General features: G+C 47.5%; 1 protein-coding gene across 7 annotated transcripts in view; it reads right to left on the minus strand.

Annotated features, from left to right (window-relative positions):
* The window catches only part of LOC143982461 (C4b-binding protein alpha chain-like), a 505748-nt gene that overhangs the window by 197876 nt on the left and 292483 nt on the right, over positions 1–15389 (minus strand). For all 7 annotated transcript variants that reach the window (XM_077481187.1, XM_077481191.1, XM_077481190.1 and 4 more), the window contains one exon: positions 3914–4093. In XM_077481187.1, coding sequence (XP_077337313.1) covers positions 3914–4093 — 180 coding nt within the window. The remainder of the gene's footprint in view (positions 1–3913; positions 4094–15389) is intronic.

Below are 15389 nucleotides of genomic sequence, written 5' to 3' on the forward strand. Positions count from 1 at the left end.
TGCAGGAACAGCATGGCTCTCTCTCTCTCTGGTGGTGTGGTACAGTGTAGCTCTCTCTGGTGGTGAGGTGCAGTGTGGCGCTCCCTCTCTGGTGGTGCAGTGCAGCATGGCTCTCTCTCTCTGGTGGTGCAGCGTGGCTCTCTCTCTGGTGGTGCAGCGTGGCTCTCTCTCTGGTGGTGCAGTGTGGCTCTCTCTCTGGTGGTGCAGCATGACTCTCTCTCTGGTGGTGCAGTGTGGCTCTCTCTCTGGTGGTGCGGCGCAGCGTGACGCTCTCTCTCTGGTGGTGCGGTGCAGCTTGGCGCTCTCTCTCTGGTGGTGCGGTGCAGCGTGACTCTCTCTCTGGTGGTGCGGTGCAGCGTGACTCTCTCTCTGGTGGTGCGGTGCAGCGTGACTCTCTCTCTGGTGGTGCGGTGCAGCGTGGCGCTCTCTCTCTGGTGGTGCGGTGCAGTGTGACGCCCTCTCTCTGGTGGTGCGGTGCAGCTTGGCGCTCTCTCTCTGGTGATGCGGTGCAGCGTGGCGCTCTCTCTCTGGTGGTGCGGTGCAGCGTGGCGCTCTCTCTCTGGTGGTGCGGTGCAGCGTGGCGCTCTCTCTGGTGGTGCGGTGCAGCGTGACTCTCTCTCTGGTGGTGTGGTGCAGCGTGACTCTCTCTCTGGTGGTGTGGTGCAGCATGGCTCTCTCTGGTGGTGCGGTGCAGCATGGCTCTCTCTGGTGGTGCGGTGCAGCATGGCTCTCTCTGGTGGTGCTGGGGCTATTAGTTCCCCAGCACAGTCCTCTCTTTCGTTTTTTATGTCTCCTGTAGTAGCTGCTACAGGCACTTCTGTTTGTTTCCAGGTTTTTTCTCTCCCCTCCCCCCCAGCAGTGTGCATGCTGGGGAGTGTAGTCAGCTCCCTGCTGAAAACAATTGGGCCATCTATCTCTGGGACTACATTTCCCATGATGCCCCTCTAGGTCTCTGATTGGCCCTCTGTTGTGGCCAATGGTGAGGGAAGCTTTCTCCTCACATGTGCTGCCGACAAGAGAAGGGGTGGGCATGAGCGGGGGGGGAACGTCTTCACAGCAGCCCCGCCCCTTGCCTCACCGTGCAGACACCTTGGCTGGAGGAGAAGGAGCAGCCCCTGGGATCAGAGAGCGGAACTGTCAGCGCGGCGCTGAGGCTGAGCTGTGTGTGAGAGAGACACACAGCTCAGCCCATGCAGCCGCCAGTTCCGCCAGAGGAGACACAGAACGGCCGCATAGCGGTAGCGGCGAGCGGCGGCCACGGCCTGTGTTAACCATGTTCAGGCCGCGGTCGCCGCTTACCTCCCGCTGTGCGGCCTAAACAGCAACATTCTTTGGAGCGGGCGGCCCCGGCCCACCGGGCAAATGCCCGGTCTGCCCTATGGCCAGTCTGGGCCTGGGCATATTTATAGTGCAGAGAGTGTTCCAGCATGAACCAGTGTGTTGACAATGAGGGGAGAATAGGGAAGTCTTACTGAACACAGTGGCCCAGTTCTTTCTACAAAATTTGCAAGTCAGTGATGAAAAGTTTCAGCTTTAGATATGTAAAAGAAACAACTGGTGACTGCACATAATACATTTTTGCAGAAGAGAGTTCAATAAGACAAGTGGCATCGATAGTTTTTAAAAAAAGTATTAGATAAACACCTGAACGACTGCAACATACAGGGGTATACAATGTAATACTGACATACAATCACACACATAGGTTAGACTTGATGGACTTGTGTCTTTTTTCAACCTCACCTACTATGTAACTATGTAATAGCAGGGCACAGAAATGAGAATCTCATAAAAGCATAATTTTTTTACAAAAAGCACACTTACATCTAAAAAGTCCTACTCTGGCTCTAGAGGTGATAGAAGATGACACATAGCAAGAATCCAGTTTGCCTCATAAGCAGCTGCTGTGCACAGAAGACCCACCAAAGGGATGGATGGCTGCCGGTGTCTACGTCTGTAACTCGTGCTGCTTACAGGAGTCCAAGCAACATCAGATAGAGGGGCGAGCTTCTATGTATTTCAGGGGCTTTGCTCCCTTTGACAAGCTGGCCCTCTGGAAAAAATGTAGACTTTTTAAGCATAAGACCGCAGTGGTAAAGGAGATGGAGGAGATTTATTCAAGTGCACCTATTTTTAACATCTGCTGAAGGTGCATAGAAACCATCATAACCTTCTTGGTAGGCCCATCATGGCCACCATGGAGAGCATAAGCAATGTGCTCTCCCAGTACATAGATTTCTTCAAACAACTTCTTGTGCAGTCCTTCCCTTCTTACATCCATGATTCCCTACAACTTCTTGGCACTTTGGCCAACTATACCTGGGTGGAATCCTACCACTGGCAATTGCTTGTATACATAAATCCTTCAGTACACGCTTCTGCCTTTATCACAACTATTTTAAATTCCATGGGGGTTATTATCTCCAGATACAAGGCACTGCCATGGGTGTGTCCTTTGCTACACGTTATGCCAACCTCAGTATGGGTTGGCGGGAGGAGTCCTGTATCTGGAGAAATAGACCCTTGGCAGCACACATCGTCTTTTATGGCAGGTATATTGATGATGTTAGTGTTATTTGGCTTGCCCCTGTCTACCATTGAACCTTTTGTAAACTATTGTAATGACAAGAACCTAGGCCTTTACTTTACACATGCATGGATTCCGAATTCATTGGCTTTTCTGAATTTGTAACTGTCTAATATTGATGGGGTGGCACAGTGGTGTAGTGGTTAGCACTCTCGCCTAGTAGTAAAAAGGGTTGCTGGTTCGAATCCCAACCATGACACTACCTGCCTAGAGTTTGCATGCTCTCGCTGTGCCTGCGTGGGTTTCCTCCGGGTACTCCGGTTTCCTCCCACACTCCAAAGACATGCAGGTAGGTTAATTGGCTTCTGTCCAAAATTGGCCCTAGTATATCAATGGGGACCAGGGCTTGTGGGCTCCTTGAGGGTAGGGGCCAATGTGAGTGTGTAATGTACAGGGATAGGGACAATTGTAGATACTCACTCAGGTTGAACTGGATGGACTGATGTCTTTATTCAACCTTACTAACTATGTAACTACGATGGTCGGATAACATCCAAAACCCACTTGAAACCTTCATCTGGAAATTCCTATCTGCATTATCAAAGTTGCCACCATGCAAAGTAGACTAAAAATATTCCCAAGGGGCAGTTCTGTAGGCTCAGGAAGAACTGCACCCTAGATGTGGATTACCTTAATGCAGAGAATGCATTAATATAAAAAATGTATGCTTTAGAACCACTTTAAACACTTGCAGACCTAAAAAATAAATGATAACCTGTTCTAGAGTGAAATCCCTCCTGATCTCAGTTTTGGCTGATCAATACCCTGATTAATACAGGATGCTGTACAATAAAAAATATAGCAGTGAATAATATACAGCCAATCCAAAATCTATTTTAGTATGCTTAGCATCATGTCTACTGCTGATTGTGAAGCAGTGGCTTAGCGCTGTCAGCCTGTCACCAGAAGTGCTGTGACTGACTGTAAAGTTTTGCAAAAGATTCACAAAGGCCTAGTTTGTTTCAAACACGAGAAGCCTATCTCCAGCCATTTTTTTGGTTTTTGTATGTAGGGAAGAGTTAAACCTTCCTAGCTGTTTATATTTCTGAACCGAGATATGGAAAAAAACTACTTATTGGGAAGGCTTAAAAAAATCTATTCATTACATCATCTTCATGACATGGTTTGCTAGAATTTTTTTTTAATATGGATTTAGTATTGTTTTGAACTGGCAGTACAAACTTATTTTTTTTATTTCAAATACTAATAATTAAGTCAAGCATGTATTATGGTAAATGCATACTGGGGACAGACCAAACAACTTTCCATATAACTCAGACACAAATCCATTTTATTTGTACAAAAATATTATATGAAATGACTTACCAAGGCATCTTGGAAGAGCAGGTTCCCAGTCACTAGTCTGATTACATTTAATAGTGTCAGATCCATTCAATATAGTGCCTGTGCGGCACGTGAATCTCACAACGGAATTCAAGGTATATGGGCCTGAAGTTCCAGATATCTTTATCGCATTGGGTACATGTGGATTTAAACAATTAATCACTGTTGGCAAAAAAAACAACAACATTTGTATGTATTAATATTAAAGTAGATCTCCAGCCTCCTCCTGCCCATTTTCCTGCACATTTTATTTAATGTTAAACCCCTGCCTTCCAAGCTTTTCATTTCCTCCTTTTTCTTATCTATGCAGCCCACATGAGTATAGAGTTACACATGTGGGTGTAGGGTCAGTGGTAAATGACACTCCGCTCCTTCCCTCGCCCTCAAGTCCTTCTGTTGCTAAACACTATGAGGATGGGCTATAGCAGTGTTTCTCAAACTTTTTACCGTCAAGGAACCCCTGGCAAAAGGTTTGAGATCCGGGGGGAACCCCTAAAATACTGTTCAGGTCAACAGCTCACGGAACATTGCTGTGATTAGTGAGCTGTGATATGACAACAATTATTTAAGAAATAGCATTAAATAATAGAAATATTAGAGCATACCTATTTTATGTGAAACTTGTGCTGTTTTTCTTCTGTATAAATGCTCAAGTCTGGGTTTAACTTGATTTAAGCAATGTACAATGGGCAGGAGGTCAGGACACAATACAGGGGGTGGGGGGCAGCAGGGCACATTATGTGGCACCACAAGGGCAAATTACAGGGGGACACAGCAGAACATTGGGCACATCATAGGGCACACAGCAGAACACGGGCCATTCAGCAGGGCATAGGGTACACAGCCAAACATGGGGCACATTATGGGGCGCAGGTCATGGTGCACACCATGGGGTAAACAGCAGAACATGGGGTACAAAGCAGGGCATATCACAAGGCACACAGCAGGGCATGGGGCACACAGCATGGTACAGGGCACAGGGGGGCACACAGCAGGGTACAAGGCACAAAACATGGTACAGGGTATACACACACAACATGGTACAGGGCACCCGATATTATACAGGTCACACAGTATGAAACAGGGTGCACAGCATTATACAGGGCACACAACAGGGCCAAAAACATGGTACAAGGCATAGCAGGGTACAGGACACACATGATGCAAGGTGGTGCAGGGCACACAGCAGAGTACAGGGTACACAACATGGTACAAGGCACACCAGGGCACAAAATATGGTACAGGGCACACAGCAGGGTATAGGGTACACAGCGTATACAACATGGTACAAGGCACAGCAGGGTACAGGGCACACAATATGTTACAGGGCACACAGCAGGGTATACAACATGGTACAGGGCACATAGCAGGGTATAGGGCACACAATATGGTACAGGGCACACAGTAGGGTATACAACATGGTACAGGGCACACAATATGGTAAATGGCGGTGTAGGGCACAAGACACACAGCAGGGTACAGGACATGGGCACACAGCAGGGCACTGGCATACAGCAAGGTACAGGACACAGTATACAGCAGTGTACAGGGCATGGGTATACAGCAGGGCAAAGGACAGGGGCACACAGCAGGGTACAGGACATAGGCACACAGCAGGGCACTGGCATACAGCAGGGTACAGGGCATGGGTACACAGCAGGGTACAGGACACCGGCACACAGCAGGGTACAGGAAACGGGCACACAGCAGGGCACAGGAAACAAGAGAGTACGGATATAGAGCAGGGTACATGGCACGGACACACAGCTAGGCGCTGGCATACAGCAGAGTACATGACATTACATACAGCAGGGTACAGGGCACGGGTATACAGCAGGGTACAGGGCACAGGTGGCAGCAGAGTACAGGACACGGGTGGCAGCAGAGTACAGGACACGGGTGGCAGCAGGGTACAGGACACGGGTGGCAGCAGAGTACAGGGCACGGGTGGCAGCAGGGCACGGGTGGCAGCAGGGCACATGGCACAGGCAGCAGCAGGGCACAGGACATGGGCGGCAGCAGTGCACGGGTGGCAGCAGGGCACAGTGCACTGGCAGCAGCAGAGTACAGGGCATGGGCGGCAGCAGAGTACAGGGCACGGGCGGCAACAGCAGCTGTTTCAAATGCAGAGTAGCCCATAATGCGATCCTTCCCGCGGGTCCCTCCTTTCCTCCCATCCACCCCAGGTGCTTGTACGTGACGTCACCTGGGGTGGATGGGAGGAAAGGAGGGGCCGGCGGGAAGGATCGCGTTATGAGAGAGGTCTTATTACAGCCGCTTCCCGCGCTTCTCTGCATTTTGGCTTAGAGTCGATCTAACCATCAGCTGTTTGTGATTGACGGGTAGATCGCCGCAGAACCCCTGGGGTTAAGAAACACTGGGCTATAGTATGCTGATTGATTACATTCACTAAGAAACTCCCAAAAACATTTCGTTTTAATATAACATGTAATTGCTAATACCAGTAAAGTAAAAAAAAAAAGCCTTGGATGCAAATGTAGTCAGTCATCTCTGACTCTGCTTACACCATATTAATGCACATAAAATACACAAATGGTGTTCAATAAAAATGTATTGGGAGCTGTAAAACAGTAATTTGATATTTATAATCCAATTTGAATTGCTCTATGAAACTTTTTTTTTAGTCATGTGACTGGCACAGCAACAACCATGGCTTGCCAGACACACTCCAAGGATCTTTCCCTGCAGATATCAAAGAACAGGAAAAGGGCACATGACCACACAACAGCACTGCAGAATAAGGTACTTAGAGGATTAAAAAAAAAAATACAGTAATTGTTACACACTATATCGTCAAAAGAATTGGGACACCTGCCTTTACAAGCACATGAAATTTAATGGCAACCCATTCTTAGTCCTTAGGGTTCAATATCGAGTTTGCCCACCCTTTGCAGCTATAACAGCTTAAACTCTTCTGAAGGCCATCCACAAGGTTTAGGAGTTTCCTTCACTGGAACAAAGGGGCCAAGCCCAACCCCTGAAAAACACCACCACAGGCCTTCTCGTCCAACATCAGTGGCCTGACCTCACAAATGCACTTCTGGAAGAATGGTCAAACACAGTGGCGTAACTAGAACCTTCAGGGCCCCGATGCAAGAAACCATGAAGGGCCCCCCTGAACCCCAGCCAGGGCCCTTCCCTCCGAGTCCGGCGGTGAAACTCCAGGGTGTGGTCACAAGTATGACCTTTGTAAGCCCTGTAGTTCCACCACTGGTATCAGTAGTTTCTTTTTATTATTTTTATTTTTAGGTGCCCCATTGGGGGACTGTCCCTAGGCAGGATGGGGTCCTGGACAGGTGATCAGCATATCTACCAGAAAGACCTTTCATCATCTGTGTATGACGGGGGAGGAGGGGGGCTGGCACACTAGCCTGCAGTGTCCTCCGGGGGGCTCTCATAGGGCTGCACTGCATCTGTGTGCTTAAAGTTTGTTTACCCGGGAGAAGTATGCAGTGCAGTGTGGGCCGGACTCAGGGGGGGCAGGACTCTGGCTGGAGAGAACAGACATCGGACTGAGGCCGCGTACACACGGGCGGACTGTTCGCCCAACTTAGTTTGTCAAACAATCCGACAAACAGTCCGCTCAAAATTTGCATGAGCGGACTTGACCACACACGATGAACGAACAGTCCGCTGAAAGCGTGCGCGATGACGTGAACGGCACGTATGACGGGACGAGAAATTCGACGTCCAATACACTGCAATGCAACCTTCGCCGTGTAAATCCTTTCTGAGCATGCGCGAAACTTAGTTTGTCGAACAGGCCTACACACGAGCGGACTGTCTGCTGAAACCAAGTTTCAGCGGACTGTCTTACGGAAATTCCGAAAAACTTTGTTCGACAGACTGTCCGCTGAAACTGTCCGCTGAAGCCCACACACGAGCGGACTGTCCGCTGAAACACTGTTCAGCGGACAAAGTTGGGCGAACAGTCCGCCCGTGTGTACGCGGCCTCAGCGGCAATGCATGGAGCAGGAGAGGGGTACTCTGAGGAGCCGGCCGAGGACACAGGTCATGCGAGGAATGCACAACTAAAGAGCAGCCAGTGCGATAGTCGAGCATGGAACTCTGATAGTCACCCTCCACCTCCAGCCACCTGTGTGCATGGTGCACTGGTAACCCTAGCTGCCTATGCTGATGCTGGCCATATGTAGAGGGGGCTGCGTGGGCCCCCTGCATCACAGGGCCCAGTTGCGGTCGCGACTGCTGCACCCCCTATAGTTACGCCTCTGGTCAAACATTCTCATAGACACACTCCTAAACCTTATGGACAGCCTTCCCAGAAGAGTTGAAGATGTTATAGCTGCAAGGGGTGGGCCAACTCAATAAGTGTAAGTAAGCGTAAAGGCAGGCATCCCAATACTTTTGACAATATAGTGTATATGGATCTGACAGTCCTCCTTCTGCTATAAGCTTATGGTCACTCCAGTGACCATGAGCTTATGGCCCCCTTCAGACAGAGTGGAATCTGTCAAGCAGGACTGCCCGCTGAGCAGGTAGACACGGACGCGGACAGAGTGGACATGGACACAGACCCCTGTTCTCTATGTAGCGGTTGGATGGAAACAGACTGCCCCGTCTGTTTTCATCCAACTGTCATCTGATCACCCAAATGGATAGTGAATGTACCCCCATTTGTTTTTTTTTAGCGGACCGGATCAGATGCCGGCTGGTGTCAGCGTACACTGCTCCATAGAGAACAATGGACCAAAATGAACAGGCAGATCAGATTGGTCCAGTTGTGTGAAAGGGTCTTAAAGCAGAACTGTTCAGCAAACTTTGCTGAACTAAACAATAGCTCCTATCAGCAGATGACAATCCGCTGATCAGATCTATTCACTTAAAATGTGACCCCCCCACCCGCCACGGCTTCCTGTCTGTCACCTACCGCTCTCTGTCGCACCACACCCTCTGCTGCATTGGCTGCTAAAATGCCCCATCCCCTTACTGCTCCCTTCCTCTGCCCCAGCAAGCAACTTTCTCACCCTCAGCACCGGCCGCTCCCCTCCTCCCCCAAGCACAGATCACCTGGGGCTTGATGCAACTGTCAGTCCCCCCCCCCCCCCTCCCCTGCTGCTTCTCTCTCGCTCTGCTGGCTGGCTTTCTCTCCACCCCCTCCTGTCAGCTGCGGCTGCAGCCCAGGAGATCAATGACTGTGAGGACGGAGAGCAGGGGGGGCTGGTAAACATGTGTTTACCAACCCCCTTTCTTTCCTGAATGTACACAGTGGTTGGTACCAATCGTTTCTGCTCATTCATCACTGAAATATAGCAAGCAGTGTTTACTATGCTTCAGTTTGTGAATAAATAGGAGTCTCTGTTATGGATTGTTTAATACTTTGATTAAATGACTATTTTCTATTATGTAAAGATATATGCTGAATCTCCTTACTCAAAATGCCTCACCTAGAGACCCCCCTCCCATCGGAGAGAGTCCAGGAGTCCATAAGCCATCAGCAGAAAACCTGGATGAAACTGGCCAGGACCCCTTAGATAAGGGTCCTCCAATCTCTGCTTGACAGCACAGAATACACCTGAGATGATGCTTTGCAAACAATGAGTCATCTTCTACTATAAAAGGGGGCTATATGCCCAGAGCAATAAAGGAAGCTTTTTCACTGAACAGTGTGTGTCAGCGTACTCCTTCTAAACATGCATGCATGGACATTTGAGTTAGACCAGGTGCAGATAACTCGGCCAGAGATTTGTCTGGGATCCAAAACAGCTTGGCAGCTCAACGTGAGGCTCTCGGGTTGCGAACCAGAGGAACAGCTGACCAAGAGGCCACTGAGGAGGAATCACCACAGGAGGGACAGAGACTGATCAACTCTGAAAATACGGTAAGATATCACATTCATATCTTGCTAGTATATCCCATTCCCGTGTGGGTCCGTCTCTGTGTCCGCGTCGGCTGCCGAAGGTCGCCAAAAGACAGGTAATACTTGCCCGAGGTCCATTATATGAACCTGTATTCCGATTATCTGCAGCCTGTAAGAACATTGTGTTGTTGTATTGTACGAGTCTGTGTTGTTACATAGTTACATAGTTACATAGTTAGTCAGGTTGAAAAAAGACACAAGTCCATCCAGTTCAACCAAAAATAAATAAATAAATAAAATAAAATATACTATACATATATATACACATATACACACACATATATATATATATATATATATATATATATATATATATATATATATATATACACACACACACATACATACACACATACATATACCAGCCCATATACCCAATTCTATACCCACAGTTGATCCAGAGGAAGGCAAAAAACCCCAGCAGAGCATGATCCAATTTGCTAAAGCAGGGGAAAAAATTCCTTCCTGATCCCCCGAGAGGCAATCGGATTTTCCCCGGATCAACTTTACCTATAAATTTTAGTACCCAGTTATATTACGTACACTTAGGAAATAATCCAGGCCTTTCTTAAAGCAATCCACTGAGCTGGCCATAACCACCTCTGCAGGGAGTCTATTCCACATTTTCACAGCTCTTACTGTGAAGAAACCTTTCTGTGATTGTGTTGTATGGGTCTGTGATAAATGATGTATGATGTTGAAAGAGATTGACACACAGCTGGGTCCCAGCTGACGTGGACAAACTCCTTTGGTAAAGGTGTTAGTGTGGTGTAGCACTTCACCCAGAAGGGGGGCGTCAGGGACATGGATAAAAAACTTTGGTAAAGGTGTTAGTGCGGTGTAGCACTTCACCCAGAAGGGGGCGTCAGGGACGTGGACAAACTCCTTTGGTAAAGGTGTTAGTGCGGTGTAGCATTTCACCCAGAAGGGGGGCGTCAGGGACATGGATAAACTCCTTTGGTAAAGGTGATGGTGTGGTATAGCACGTCACCCAGAAGGGGGCGTCAGGGACGCAGGTAGCGTGGCTGTGTGGTTGTTATAATTCAAGCATACACATCTATTACAAATCATACAAATGTCATGTTATAATTGTGTTTGTGGATTGATGTTCAGCATTTTTGAAGGAGGTTGGAAGGTCAATTGGGTCTATAGAAAGTGAATGTAGAATGAGTGGACAGGAACCGATAAGGTGTCCTGAACAAGTGGGAGATTTAGAAGAAACAGAGGGAAGTGAAAATTTGAGGATCTCATTGTTGAATATTAACTGCTGTACTTATCTGTCTGTTAAATGTCTTGTTGAGGGAAGTGAGTGGTCACGCACTACCCGACCCCTATTCTGTGGCCGTCTTGGACGGGCAGAACCGTGACTGAGTCTACGTTTTGGGAAGACGCACCAGGGGCGACCCAGGTGGCAGTCGAGCATTGTAGACAAAACCTCTCTCTGTCTTACTATCCGTTATTGTCCTCGTTAACTTGAGATTGGGATATAGTCTGAACCGGTACCAGGTGACGAATAGAGGAATTGCCAGACCCTTTCAGAATCCAAGGCAACCTCGTGACCCGTCTAAAATCCTGAGCAGACACATAAATATCTCAGTCATCAAGACAGAAAATAATGGGGCAGAAATTGGTTAAGCCAGAGAAAGGGAGAGAGAGAGAAAGAAAAAAAATTTGCGAAGATTTGTGGCATCACCATTCCTCCAGGGGGTAGATTGCAGCCGGAGGAATGGTGGAAAATACTGAAGGAAAAACGAGGGGTGTTACCTGACAATGGTTTACAGAAAACTGAAGAAGCCTAGTATAATGTGTGCAATATTGGAATGTATTTGAAAGTATGCAATATGATGAAACTTTAGTTATGAGCCTGTCAACATTTTTATAATGCATATCACTGATGGGTCTAGCAAAATAGAATATCAGGCAATGCATATTGTATGTTAGAAGTATCACTGAGATAAAAGAAATATAAGCCTGAAGACTCATTTTTGAGCATGGCAGAGCATTCTGCAGCTATGCTCCTCACCCCCATCCTTACGCTTCACTGCAAGGAGTGAGGTGCCCCTCCCTTCAGATCCATGTGTGAGAGACTGTCTGTAGGGATGTTAATGGTTGAAAGGCTGTGAGATTACTGGTATAATGTGATGTTTGCATGTGTGGGATATACAGGACCGGGTTGATTTAGTTATTATTCTAGCAGGCTAGAATATTAAAGGAATTTTGCAAGTTGAGAAAACAGTAGTTAGACAATGAAACAGTACAAAAGAGAATATATGTTTAGAATGGATGTTATGAAGAAATATGCAAATGTAAATGAAAGAAAAGGCTGAGAATGTTTTGATTACTTTAAATGTAGCAAAGACCACTCCCAGGAAACAATAGAAGAGATGGAGAGTTTTCTGCAGGAAAACGAGTCTCCTGATGAAAGTTGCCGAGTAATAGGCAGTGGAAAAAACCCTACTTAGCCGTATGGAGAAATCTAGTCAGTTTATGTGAAATTAAAGCTGGAGACGCTCACTGGCCCATCATGGAGAAAAGTCTCTGTGATGCAAGGATTGTCGATGACAATACCTTTAATTATGGTGTGGAATTCTGTGAGTAGCTGTGCGAGTGGGCGGAGGGCAGACTGGCTGATCAAGCTACAAGTATCCAAGATGTTACTCAAGACAAAACGGAGTCAGTAGGAAAGTTTTACACCGGACTGTCACAAGTTTTTTTCAGATTTGGTATTCATCACCCATAATATGGCACACAGCCAGATACTGTCTTCAGCCTTTGTGGCAGGCCTCAAGGAGTCAATCTGAAAAGGCCTCACCATGGCCCAACCGGAGTACTGTGTGCAGCAGCAACAATATCAAAACCCTGGACATCCCCCCTCGGAACACCAGGATCTCCTATGCTAGGAATTGGGCAAGCCTGTGTCACTAACCCATGTCAGGGCAACCTCTTCAAAGAACTCAGAAGGCCCATTAGCGAGGGTTACCCTACCCATTGAGGGACATCCAACCACTTTCCTAAGCGGCACAGGTGCAGCCAGAAGCGTGATTAGAGAAGAGGATTTACTTGACCACTCATACCTTTTTGATATTGACATATCTTGTGTGGACATAGATGGAACTCCCAGAACTAACCCATTGACCCGCCCCCTACAAGTTGGAAAGTACCCAGACCTTCTGGCTCGATTCTTTGTCTCTTCCACCTGTCCACTCAATCTCTTGGGAGCAGATGTACTGTCCAAACTTCAGGCTTCTATTGTCTTCTTTGAAGATGGATCTATTACTGTCTCTTCTCCACTGGACATTAAGGACACTTCTGCTATGGTCCACAGGAGCTGAGGATGTAGGACATTTAAAGGTGCCACCAGTCATGGTGCAGTTGAAACTTGGAGCTCCCCTGCCCTGGAAACCCTCTAAAGTTATCCCAATCTGCAAATCTATTTCACAGCATGTCAAAGCCCTCATGTCAAATGGCGCCCTGATACCCTGTACATCTCCATACAGCACACTTCTGTTCCCTGTGAAGAAGAGAACGCCCAAGGCAGAACCAGACATGTACAGAATGGTCCAGGACCTCCGAGCAGATAATGAAGCTGCGGTCCGGAAGCCTCCTTACTGATGCAACCCATTTATGATGCCCTGAAGTCTGAGCCCTTCCAAATGTCCTCAGAGGCAATATCCAACTTCAAGGCCCTCAAACAAGCCATTTCATCAGCTCTGGTTTTAGGGCTCCCAGACTACGAAAAAACGTTCAAGCTCTTTGTATCCGAACGTCTGGGACATTGCTGCCATACTCAACCAGATCCAGCGGAAAATCTGTCCACTGCCAGACATTTGAAACTCCAATGTTCCCTCCTTCTATCGGACATTACTCTATTACATTGTCAAACACTGAACCCTTCAACCCTTTTTCCACTTCCCGAGGGGGGAATAGAGGAGGAGCCGAGTCCACCCCATGCAATTAATGTGGAAACCAAACATATTCCCAATGTGAGTGAAATACCCCTGCATAATTCAGACCTAACACGGTTCTACAAGCTGAAGCCTTACCATCGGGGATGTCTGCAAAGGAGACAGAGTTGCAAGCACTCACTATAGCATATAAACTGGCGGAGGGAAAAAGAGCCAACATTCATACAGACTCAAGATATGCTTTTAGCGTTGCCATGTCTTTGGTGTTATCTGGAAGGCCAGAGGATTCCTGACAGTTGCAGGGGCACCTGTGAAACACAGTCCAGCTATCAATGACCTGATGGATGCCTTACTTCTCCCAACCCAAGTGGCTATTTTGAAAGTAAAAGCACACGGCAAGCTGAACTCGAAGAAAGCCAGAGGCAATCATCTAGCAGATTCAACTGCCAAACAGGCAGCCAGCGGTCCACGAGAAGTGGAAAGTAGAGTGGTAGAAGACCACCTCGTGCTTACCCTACAGACTGTCCCAGTGGACAGAGTTTATCTGAAAGAACTACAAGAAGCAGCAAGTGCGGATGAGAAGGAAAGCTGGAAGCAGAGGGGAGCAACCCTCAAGGATGGACTATTTGAGTGCACCAAGAAGCCTTGCTTACCCAGGAATATGTACTCGCGTGTGGTACAATGGGCACATGGAGCTGCCCATCTGTCAAAGACTCTTATGAATGTAGCTTCAGGAATCACTCCACTGACTAGCAACTTCTGTAAGTCATGCACCATTTGTGCAAAGTGTAATCCGGGATGCACAGAGAGGATGCTGAAGAAACACCTGGCAAAGCCCTTGTACCCTTTCTAGCGGATACAAATTGACCACATCCAAATGCCAAAGATTGGATGATTTGAGTACACCTTAGTAGTTTCACACAGCCTACCACCCCCAGAGTACCGGGAAGGTAGAAAGAATGAATGACACATAAAGACTTGAATGTTAAAAATGGCCCAAGAGACTGGTATGCATTGGCTGGACAGCCTGCCCATTGCCCTGTTCAGCATCAGATACACACCAAGAGGAGAACACTCCCCTACCCCCTTATGAGATTTTGTTTGATTTAGCCCCTAGGCTTGGTTGTTATTTTCCACAGTTATAACTGCAGTATGATGTGTTGACTAATTATGTAACCGCATTATCACGAGAATTAACCCGACTATGTGTCCAGGTGTTTTCTTCCATTCCAGATCCTGAATTAGATACAGGAACACACAAACTACTACCTGGAGATTGGGTGCTGGTAAAGACATTTGTGGGAAAAGAGTCTCTTGAACCCAGATATGATGGTCCCTTCCGGGTGCTGCTGACCACAAGCAAATCTGTAAAGTTGGCTGGGAAAAACACTTGAATCCGCCCCTTCCACTGTAAGAAAGTCCCAAGTCCGGAGGACAAGACATTGACTGCACCATGATGTCTACATTGTATATCCCTTTTCTGTTAAATCTGGTGAGGGCCCAACAGGTGGCTATCACTAAGAGGAGTGCTCCTTAGGGAAGTTTTGACCCACATGTGTATATAGATGCCATAGGGGTCCTGAATGAATTTAAAGCCCGAGACCAAGTAAAGGCAGGTTTTGAGTCTTTGATTCCCATAATCACTGTCAACAAA

Source organism: Lithobates pipiens, unplaced genomic scaffold (assembly GCF_037356315.1).
Source record: "Lithobates pipiens isolate NorthernLeopardFrog02 unplaced genomic scaffold, aLitPip1_a1.2 Scaffold_16, whole genome shotgun sequence".
In the NCBI taxonomy this organism is placed as follows: Eukaryota; Metazoa; Chordata; class Amphibia; order Anura; family Ranidae; genus Lithobates; species Lithobates pipiens.